The 11,084-nt window shown below is 45.8% G+C and overlaps 1 protein-coding gene across 1 annotated transcript; it reads right to left on the reverse strand.

The window, feature by feature from the left end:
• Nucleotides 1-1,735: 1,735 nt before the first annotated feature.
• On the reverse strand, nucleotides 1,736-5,832 carry LOC109743791 (pectin acetylesterase 2). Its single transcript, XM_020302882.4, has 12 exons — nucleotides 5,239-5,832; nucleotides 4,362-4,444; nucleotides 4,125-4,254; nucleotides 3,899-3,972; nucleotides 3,614-3,700; nucleotides 3,401-3,525; nucleotides 3,194-3,254; nucleotides 2,975-3,028; nucleotides 2,803-2,880; nucleotides 2,599-2,704; nucleotides 2,366-2,511; nucleotides 1,736-2,173 (listed from the first exon to the last, which is right to left on the reverse strand). The coding sequence occupies exons 1-12, from the start codon at nucleotides 5,414-5,416 to the stop codon at nucleotides 2,054-2,056; spliced, it is 1,242 nt and encodes a 413-aa protein (XP_020158471.1). The 5' UTR covers nucleotides 5,417-5,832; the 3' UTR covers nucleotides 1,736-2,053.
• Between the last annotated feature and the right edge of the window lie 5,252 nt (nucleotides 5,833-11,084).

The following is an 11,084-nucleotide window of genomic DNA, read 5'->3' on the forward strand; positions in this document are numbered from 1 at the left end:
GAGGTTATCCTTTAGTCAGCTAAATAATGAATAGTTTCTTGATGTATATTATTAATAAGCTTCTAATAAATATGATTTGCCAACAAAATAAATTGTGCATACAAGAGTATTTGTGCTTACCATGTTGTCCAGTGCATTCTAATCAAATGCAACTTAAATTATTTTCACTTCTATGTTGGCTACCTTATAGTTGGATATGGTAGGCTGAGCACAAGGTAAAAATACTATTCATGCTTAAAACATCAGTGTTTTAAAAAAGGTGTATCATTAGGATTTGCATGTACTATTTTTCTACACTAATTGTTGCAAATTAATATGCTTGATGATTTATTCATCCACCATGTCAATATATGTATCTATCTATTTTTCTTTAATTGTAAATAAGAGATTCAATTCGCCGTTATCTCTCTGAGGTAGTGATAACCATCTCATTTTCCAATCAGATATATAATACACCATCATCTCTTGGAGTATGTGAGGACATTTTCATAGATTTTCTAAAGTCTAGAAAAGATGCCAAGCAATGGTATGGTGAGATGACATACCTTTGAAGAGACAACAATGCTACATGCTGCTTTGTCTTTTTCAAGAGTGGGTGGTTAAGGAGGCATGTGGACTCTCAAGGAAATAAGTGGGAGAGAGAATTGATATTTGTAGCTATATGAATAAATATTACAGGAGTCATGTTTGAGATATATTTTCTGAATTACGAGCGCGTATATTTTTTCGGTTATGCCGTGCCAAAGCACAAGCACTTAGCTAGCAGCATTCATCATACATGTATATTTTTTAATATATGTTTATATGTTGACTTTTGTAGGTCCGAGATAAAACTGGTGGCTTCGAATGATGCTTTGAAAATGTCCATCGACAAAGTCACTGACATACTATGATGGAGGGGACTCAAAACTCATAGATTTTTACACAATGAGATGCATACAAATAATTTTTCATCCTTGTACATATGTTGCACATAATAATACAAAAGGTTTATTTCTATGTATGTTTATTTTTGCCGAGTATCAAAGAGATGGAGAGAGATTATGTCGGTGTTAAAAAAGAATCCATATGCAAGGGTCCCGAGGCAATGTCTTTGGAAGGGGCCGAAAATTTTCTGTGCTTTATACAACAATATTGAATATGCAAGCAAAAGAAAAGGCCAAAGCCCCCTTTGATTTGTAGGAATGGAATAATAATAGGAATATAAAACTTGTAGGAAATGAGATGTCATGTATCTCAAATCCTATAAATAGTAATAGGAAAAGAGATGTCCTTTCATTCATATCCTTGGATTTTTTTCCGTTGAGTCTAGGTTAATATTATTTTCATATGAAATGTGAAGGATAAGAAGAATTTTGTCCATAGGAATATGAATCTATTCCTACAAACCAAAGGACTTTTAATATATTTTTTCTATAGAAATCCTCCTATAGAATTCCTATAAATTTTCTCCGAACCAAAGGAGGCCTCAAAGGCCCGTAGCAACGCACGGGCATTCTACTAGTTTATTTAGTTGAGCTGTTACTCCAGTAGGGAGTGCCAAGGTGCACATGAAGAATATAGGCAGAGAACTGTAATAACCTCGAGCTCATTTTTTTAGGCTCAAGAGCATTGTATTACTTAAGCAACATGGTTGCAGTCATGCTGAGTACAGTTCAGTTGCAGTTTTCAGCAGTTCATGGGCAGCCATATTGGCTCCCCTACGAACATGACTAGACTGGAAGGGAGCACACTCTGAACTAAGCACATTATTCATAATTTCATATTATCACATTCAATACATGAATATGTAAGGTTATACACCAGTGTGGTCCAAATGTTCAGATATATCGAGCGAATAGCAATTGGCAATGGAAAGAATCGACGATACGTGAAACTAAAATAACGCAGAGGGCCTCGCTGCGTTTGCGTGCGAGGTCCTGCCCTATCATATCTTATCTCAGGCGATGGACGCCGGGCAAGCCACCAACTTGCACCCATCTTCTTCTATCTATACCTTCCTTTTCGGTTGTGCCCACTCACTGGGCTGCTGGTATCAAAGGATATGATCGTATTAGAGATGCCTCCCCTTGAACACAAGGTGATGGCACGTGCCGTCGCAAGGGTACGCGCAGTCGGTGTACTTGGCGTTGCCCCTCTCGAAGAACCAGTCACCGACCGCTTCTGCGATTCTCTGCACGTCCAAAAGAATGAGAGGAGGTTTCATCAGAGGCTAACCAAGCAGGTGACTTGACATGTTATTGAGAAGTTAAAAATAGTATGGCATGTTCATCGATCGTCATTGTGTGCATCGAGTGATCTGAGACCGGGAGTGTACTCCCTTCTATTGCCTAAAAAACAGACTTGCATGTCCTTGTGTGCATACCTTGTTGCCAAGACGAGGGGAGTTGCTCGAGTACCATGTATCCTGTCTCTCGCTCTGGCAATGCGCGAAACAAGAGTTGATGAATACCCCATTCTGCCCTGACCCGGAGAAACCCTTCACAGCGTTAAGCATTTCATTCCTAAAGCCTGCATTATACATACATAGGAAGATCAGCCAATCTACTCATATGTTGAAGGTTACGGCTCAGAAGATCTGACAAAGCAGTGAAGTACCATTTAAAAACTGAAGTTGATTGCTATTGCAAGAGGCGTAATTCTGCTTGCAACTTTGCCATAGACCCCGGGGATCAGCCGTTCTGGGAGCCAGACTTTCTTGAAGCTGGAAAAGTACAAGAAAAATTGGTTTCACTGAATAACATATTGATTTACTCAGTTTTGTATCTCTTAAATCACAGGGTTAAAATGCATGACAAGCACCTGCCACACATCATAAGCAGTGTTCAAGATAAAAGTCGGAGTTTGAATGTTTGGCAACACGTTCTGCGGAAAAAAGCACTGTAGGGAGAAGCAGTTAGAAAAAACGTTTGCAAACATAAAATATGTCACATGTAGTATCTTGGTAGATATTTCTGGATGGTTGTCTTCTTACTGAGGTTTTATCCATGCGAGAGGTACAAGACCGAGGCAAGCTTCTTCCAGAAGCCTGTATTTTTGTGAATTTTAACAACATCAGTAAAATGAAGATATTGTCGTTGGCACATCAATAGTCTAAGATAAGTCAGAACCAGTGCTACAGGTAGAAAAGCACAGTACCAAGAAAGGGTTATCATGAAGTATTCAGAAAAATACTTCTGAGAGCGACAAATACCTGCAATCTCACAATGCCATTGAATACGTCTCTCATTTCTCGACGACCAGCAATATCAACACTGCAAATGGTAACAGAATTATATCACCTTAACATGCCATTGAAGTGACCTGGAAATAGAAGTGCTCTTCCTGACAGCAGCAAAGAAATAAGGCACAAAATGTAACAACGTTAATATGAAAGCAGAGCTTCATTATGTGCACATACGAGTCAAGGAACATTCCAGCATCAGCGAGGCACTTGACTCTGGTATTTGATGGAAACATTCCACGGAACTCATCACAGTGAAGTATGGCAGAAGCACCCCCAGCAGAGCATCCCGAAAGAAGGGCCTGGTGGTATCAAGTTACATCAGGTAAACATAAATGATTTGCCAAAAGCTATTTACAAAAAATGATTTAACTATGGAAGCACCAATACCTGACTAGCAGAACGCATTCCTTGGGCCATTAAGTCATCGATAGCAGCCTGCCAAATACGCTGACCGCGGAAATAAAGGCCTGAAGCCTGAAGAAAGAAAATTCAGAAATGGATCAAATTAGTTCAGTAAAAAGGCAGAAATACCATATACATTTATTTCTTTTAGTAGAATGGAGTATCTGTTATGTACAAGACTAAAGAAAAGAATTGTAATGTGATTCAATAAGCAGTGTACATATTTATTTGGGAACTGTTCAAATGAAAAGAGCTATGATTTGCACTAACCGCGTCAGCCCCATCACCGGTGAAGGATCCACCATCACAATACCGAACCTTCACTCTGTTCCAGTTGTAGAAATCTAAGAGACAAGAAAACAGCATTACAATTCCCCAAACAGAAATAGCAACAGAGGCACAGAGTAATCAACAGTTATATTCCTTTTTTGGACAAGAAAGGAGTACTATAACTACATATGAGAAGTTCGGGACAGCTAATTGATTAGAATAATACCAGGATTTTCTTCAGGTCTGTTACTCATTATGCCTGTAAACTGGAGTTGCCTCTCCATGTGGTTTGATGACCCACGCCGACTGCCCTTGCGGAACACGCAGCTTTTAACATCATTGCACCATCCTCCACCCTGGAATTCGATTTGGTACCACCATCAGCTAAGGCATTTACAATCCGTGGTGTGATTCAAACTTATCGCTCAGTCCACATATATGTGAGTGGTGAAGTATTACTCACCTCCAGATTGACAAGCCAATTGTTTGACCCTGATCCAGATCCCCGGTGTAGGTGGTAACCCGGTAAGCTTCCATCCAAGCATACTGTAAGGCAATGTCATGGAAGTAAGCATCAGTATATTTAGCAGACCACCATGCAATAAGCATACTCAAATTCTGGTATAAATGGAAAGAATTGCCCCTGAATTACAAAATATTTCAACAACTATATTGCTTCTAAAATCCAAAGCAGTTGCCGGTAGCCAGAGTCTTATTTGGTTAATTTTACACAAATAGAATTATGACAACACACATTCATAAATCAGCAGTTCAGCACCGCCCTGAGAAGACTTCAAATCTTGAGCAATTTCCTGCTTGGTGTTTCTGTCGGCTGCCCAACTATTTAGGACCTCTGATATATTTAGAATGGCGACCAAGCAATGATGCACAGTTAACTTGCACAATTCACAGCCAACAGTTGGCATTGAGCCCCCCACCCCCCAATTAGGTGAGGAGAATCCATCATGGGCACCACCAGCAAGGCAAGGCAAGGCTAGATCCACATGCATATATTTATCTAGATCCGCACATGGCACATGCTACTTATACCAAACAATAGTACTCCTACAAGGATAAGACTGCATGATCACTTAATCAACGGAGCACCTAAGTGGATACTGAAGAGGAGTAGAACATGAGCTATCACAATCCCTCTATGGCAATAGGGAATCAGAAAAATTGTTGCTCTGACCGACCAGGGTCAACACAGCAGCGACCCGCATCACACATCTCAACGACATGGCCAATAAAAGACTAATCTTTGCAACAAGAAGAAAATACTGCTACTAGCACACACAGGCAAAGGAACAATTCTGGGAGGAGGGGATTTAATTGGTTACCGGCTCCCTTGGCGGCTGCGGACTGGATGAGGGTGAGGGCGACGAAGGCGCCGTTGCTGCCGCTGCCGGAGTTGGCATTGGTGGAGTAGACCTGCGTGCCGTTCGACCACGGCTCGGAGCCGCGCGCTATCCCCGCCAAGAACCCGAGGACCAGGGCAAGAAGGGGCCAAGAACCCATGGCTCCCTGCCCTTCCAAGCTATCTCCGTCCCAACGGGGGAGATGAGCGATGCCTGGGGCTGGGAGAGGAATGGATCTGGAGAGGGAGAAGGGATCGTGGCGGAAGTGGCCAAAGCAAGAAACGAACTTATACGCGGAGGGGGCTGGCCGAGTGCAAGTGCAGCTGGCTGGCAATGGCTGCTGACAAAAGATAGAAAGAAAGAAAGAAAAGGCAGGCAGCCGCTTCCGGAGATTCGGCGCTGCGCTGCGATGTGCTAGTGTTACTAGTACTGCTACTGTAGCTGGTTTAGTGTAAACGCGGAGGTGTTACTGGGCGCCGCGTTGTTACGGTTGGGAGGCAAAGCATCTCTCTGTCTCTCTCTCTCGGATGCTGCCTGCGAGAGGAAGAAGAAAAAGGTGTGGGACTGATTGACGGTGGAGCTCGGAAGGGGGTGGTGGGGTGGTGAAAAGCTCAGCTCAGCTCAGGGCAAACTGTGATTGCATTCAGTGCTAGCTTTTCGGGGCCCTTGCCTTGGCTGGCTCGGTTGCAGGCAGCTCAGCCGGTTTTTTTTTCGCAAAAAAGAAAGACAGCTGGTTTTTTGTTCATGGGAGGACGCGCAAATTCGGAAGGGTGCGTTTGGGATGTTCCGCTAGTAAAATCACACATAGGCCTAGTACTACTGAACTCTTGAAGATGCAACACAACGTACAGAAATCAAAGCATGGCCTCCTCTCGATGTAGTACAACTCTCTTTCTCTGGCGGAATGTTTGGTCTATCGCGGGGGGTCTTTTTTCACCGAAGAAAGTTTAGATGCTGGGCTCCCTCCACCGACATGTTCATTCTGTCCATTTCGGTGTTAATGCCGCTTCATTACTACTACTACCTGGTTGGTTGCAGTACTGGTGCAACTAATATGGTTATTAGTTACTGACCTGTTTGTTAGTGGCAACTATACATGCTTCCGAAAAAAAACAATTTGTCAGCCTTTTTTTTAAATGATAAGTGGGGGGGGGGGGGGGGGGGGGACAGGAGAAAAATGGGAAATGCCCAGACCAGAGTCTCATGCGGCAGTCAGAGTCCACTGCTGGCACTACTTAAACAAACCGGGATGACTGATGATCTGATTAACTACACTGATGGCGACGGAGACGCCACGGATCCTCTGCGGCACCAGCAACATAGCCCGTGCATGTGGCCGGCAAATGTAAAAGGTAAACCCTCTTGGCACGCCAGAATCTTGATTGGACCGGACCGGTTTGGATTTATAGGAACCAGACCACGGACTGATTCCGTGGCCAAACCGAATGGGAAGGACCACCACCAATTTTGTTCCGATGGTTGCTGCAACTTGCAACGCCGAATTTGGCTCACTCGCTGCATGCATCCACGTACTCTGTCGTACTACGTGCACTCCGTAATAATCCATCCATGGAAAACGAGACCTCACCGGCTCTCTTAACCAACCGGCACGGGCACGTGCCTTGGAGCCGGAGCCGGCTCCTCTGCCGTACTGCACCTTGCCGTTGGCCCACTGACGCGTGGGGCCGGGCCTTGGAGCCACAGCTTGGCAGGGTTCTCCCAACTTAAACAACGCGGCTGGGGAAAGCCTTGTTCTCTTCAATTTTCGCCGTCGAGCCTGTGGATTCATCTCTCCTCTGCCTGCCGCGACCGGTGAAGGGGAGGTATTTCTAGTGCCACGGCTTAGATAGTTAGGGTATTGGTTCTCGCAAGGAAGACGCTCGGACGGATAGCAGCGCTTCTTTTTCGAGTCAGTAATTTAGGCTCCGATCCTTCTTAAATTCGTTTATTGGGACGGATTAGACGAAACTCTGGTGTAGATTCCTGCCAGCTCCTCGGAGCGGCGAGGTTAGAGTTTGTCGTCTTGCGTACGCAACGGCGAGATTTGGTGTCAAATTCTTCAGATCGATTCAAGAATTCAATGACGACGGTCGCGGCTCCCGAATACTAGTCCTTAGGTGAACATGGTTCTATGGGCACCCATATTAATAGTAAATTCGAAAAAAAGAAAAAACAACTAAAGAAAAAAATATAAATTTTGGGTATCGAACTTGGTCGACCATTCTACTCACTTGTCAAGTTTTAAGAAAATGTATCCTGTAAGCAATGGCGGCGGAAAAGCATCCATCGGCAGTGAAGTTTCAACGAATGCCATAATTGGTGCCAGAACAAGGTGCACCTCATGGATCTTGCACCTTCCGAATGAGGGCAACCGAGAGGCCTCCTTGCAGATTGATGTGCCAGATCCAATCAATATTTGTCCATAGCCTGGACGACGCAGATATCGATGTGTTTGGAGAGGGCGAAGAGGATGCCCAGCGCGATGTCCTTTGGCTTTTGCCCATGGAGCCATGGAGAGTCCCAAAAACTAGCCTTCATGCCATCACCAATGGTGATCGTCGACGCCATATAGAATAAGTCTTTGTCCTCATCGTCGCAAGCTCTTTGGGGTCAACCCAAACAAACCAGAGCTAGCAGAGTCCGAAAGCGCGAGAGAACTTGTCGAGTTTGTGGATGGCCAAGTGATGCAGGGCATCCTACGGACATCACCATGTCAAGAGTCCGTTCGGCAAGTGACACGTGCGACATCTACTTCACATACATAAAGGCGAATCATCTCCTTTACACGTGCTCACTTGACCCCTTCGAGGATGGTATACTACTTGACACTTCTCTCGTGTGCATGCATAGGTATTGCCGGAGCTTCACTGATGAGGAGGAGTGCGAGCGCAAGTGTACGACTACACCATCCGTGAGGGAAGCGTGGAAGCGAAGACGGAAGAAGACGGAGCTGCTGAAGCTACAGCGGCCGGACATCCAGCACCTGCGCCATAGAGAATCCCAATACCATCTGGCGCCCGAAGACCATCAGCGGCCGGACATCCGGCGCCACGCGACGGGCCGGGCATCTGGCACCTCCTCGAATATCCGGCATGAGGACTACAGAAGAACGACCACCACTAGGCCAGACATCCGGCCAGTGCCCCAGACATCTGGCGTGTCGCTAACGGCCGGACATCCGGCCCCCAGCCCAGACATCCAGCGCTTGCCTGCGCACAGAGTCGGGCCAGAGGCCCATGTATCTCTCTTCCCCACCTCCCACTTTGTGGCTTAGACTATATATAGACATCCCCCTCCTCATTTCTAGGGTTAGCAAAGTTACTTGAGCTTTGCTCCTTACCTCTACTCCTCTTGAGAGAGAGACACTCCCATGGAGTTTCAAGGCCTCCATGTGAGAAGATCCCGAGGGATTCAAGACCCCCATCGTGGGAAGGATCTATCTAGATCATCAAGACCTCATCTTCTCTTGGATTTGGGATGAACTCTACCTTGTATCTATCCTTTTGTTGTTCATGTATGTTTGTGGATCTTGTGTGGATTTGAGTCTAGTGAATGTGTGATTGGGCTTGTTCTTGAGTGTTCCTCTTGTGATTTCTCTCCATTCTTCCCCGTGTTCTTCGAGGAATCTCCCTCCAATTCGTGAAAAGTCCGGCCATTAGGGTTCCACCCCACATCACCAAACCACCCAGGTTGGTAGGGCGACAAACCGTCCAATTAACCCTGCAGTCTGAGACTTGACCGGACTTCGGTGGGACGTCAAGCGCGGTTAAATGGTCAATCACAAGGGATGCTAAGATAGACTTGATAAGGGTGGATCGAGCTGTCGTGTTGATGTTGTTACCATGTCAAGGGGGAGAGCTTGTCCGGCACTTTGCCCACAAGAAATTGGCAATCAGACTCTAGAATATATAGAGGATGTAGATTTAGAGTCTGAAACAACACAAGACTCCGGGATCTCTTTTAAATCCATTTTAGAGGCTGCGGTTTTTAGGAAATCGGCCGAAATTGGGACACAATGTTTCTGAGCTCGAGCTCCAATGAGCTTAGGTGAACAGTAAAATCCAAAAATAATAATTATGTTTTTTTGTGGCAAACTTTGCCAAATGTTTTGGGTGCTCACAAAATTTCATCGTGGAATGACATTCGTAGAAGTGGTGAAAAAAATAAATACTCCAAAAATGCTATTTTCAAAAGCATTTTGGAGTGTTGATTTTGTATTTATTTTTTTGTCACGATTCCACGAATGTTATTCGATGATGAAATTTTGGAAGCACTGAAAAAATTTGTTAAAATTCGGCACAAAAGAGATTCAGATTTTTTAAAAAATCATTTCCTATTTTCTGGATTTCACTGTTCACCGCGGCCTAATTTATGCTCGCGTGCCACTTTCGCTGAAATTGCTCCTACCGTGAAAGCCAGCCACTGGAGATTCACCGAAGAGTCGGTCGTGGCAACTCGCTGCTAACTCAACAATTGGAATCTCGCAATCGATCAATCGCGTAGCCACAAGTCAGAACTGTGGCTTCATTGTTAATTCCACCAGTGCCAATGTAATCTCACTCTCGTAGCTGAGTAGTAGAATACAAGATGTGCACAAAGCACGACGAGTGACAGTACAAGCACATCCACGCCGTAGCAGGTACGCAATACATCGGCGGATGCGTCCGGCGTCCAGAGTGTGAGCCGCTGAGGAACAGGAGAGTAGGAAACAGAGCCCGGAGACAGAGAGAAACAGAGTAGAAAAACAGAGCTTCACGCGCCGGAGCACAAGGTTCTCCAAATAAACTACTACTCCGATGAACAAGTGATCACATGACGGTGTCTTGGACATACATGCTTCGAAGCCATTGGCAAACCCCGAATCTTCCTGCGTGATAATCAAAGAACGGAGGAGTTTTAGTAGCATTGGATCTTGCTCGCGAGATTAGACTGGATCTGGATACGCCCTCCCCACCTACCTACCCATGCAGCAGCCTGCAGGGGTCAGAGACTGAAATTAAGCTGCAAGCATGCGTGCATGTTCTGGTGTCTGCCGATTAATCAATGGTGATTTGGCAGAGGCTCAGGCCATGCTAAGTTCGGGCAGAAAGATTAACGAAGTCCGGAGCAGGACCACGCACAGGGAGGCGCCGGAGACTTGAAGCGGCGGCGCCTACTTCAGTGCCCGGTCGGGCGGCCACCGCGAGATGATCGCGTTCATGACCATGAAGAGGATGCACGCGGTGGTGACATACTGACATGATGAGATCTGTCGAGCTGGAGCACGGACGGGACGCTTCACCTCACCGCCGATCGGAGCTGCCGACGCGGCCATGCGGTGCATGCACAGCTTGCGCACGAACCGGCAGCGGCAGCACGGCGCGATGAGGTGGGGAACAATGGAGCATGACCGGCAGCTGGCTCAAACCGCGTTTGCCCGCCTCCGTGGGGCCGTACTGTCGCCGGGAAACTTCATGGAAAACAGGGATGGAAGACAGGAAAAGGATGCCAAAAAAGAAAAGAAAAAGAGAGGAGGAACCGTTTGTGTCTGTCGGACCGAAAAGTCGTCTAGAAGGCCTTTTCCATGGCCTGCCGTGAACTGGGCCAGAACAGCAGCGGGAGCAAGTCAAGTGCGGCCCATAGCAGGACAGAATAAAACGGAAAATAGAAATAAAAAAAAAGAAAAGAAAAAGAGAGGAGGAACCGTTTGTGTCTGTCGGACCGAAAAGTCGTCTAGAAGGCCTTTTCCATGGCCTGCCGTGAACTGGGCCAGAACAGCAGCGGGAGCAAGTCAAGTGCGGCCCATAGCAGGACAGAATAAAACGGAAAATAGAAATAAAAATTAGGAG

The sequence above is a fragment of the Aegilops tauschii genome, chromosome 2 (assembly GCF_002575655.3).
Source record: "Aegilops tauschii subsp. strangulata cultivar AL8/78 chromosome 2, Aet v6.0, whole genome shotgun sequence".
NCBI lineage: Eukaryota > Viridiplantae > Streptophyta > Magnoliopsida > Poales > Poaceae > Aegilops > Aegilops tauschii.

Bases quoted from the DNA above. Each gene is read 5' to 3' on its own strand.
- LOC109743791 (XM_020302882.4), bottom strand. From the start codon at position 5,416: ATGGGTTCTTGGCCCCTTCTTGCCCTGGTCCTCGGGTTCTTGGCGGGG. The intron at 3,701-3,898 runs GTTAGTGCAAAT...TTCTTTCTTCAG, and splicing joins CCGGTGATGGGGCTGACGCG to GCTTCAGGCCTTTATTTCCG. The intron at 2,881-2,974 runs GTAAGAAGACAA...TTCTCCCTACAG, and splicing joins CTCGCATGGATAAAACCTCA to TGCTTTTTTCCGCAGAACGT.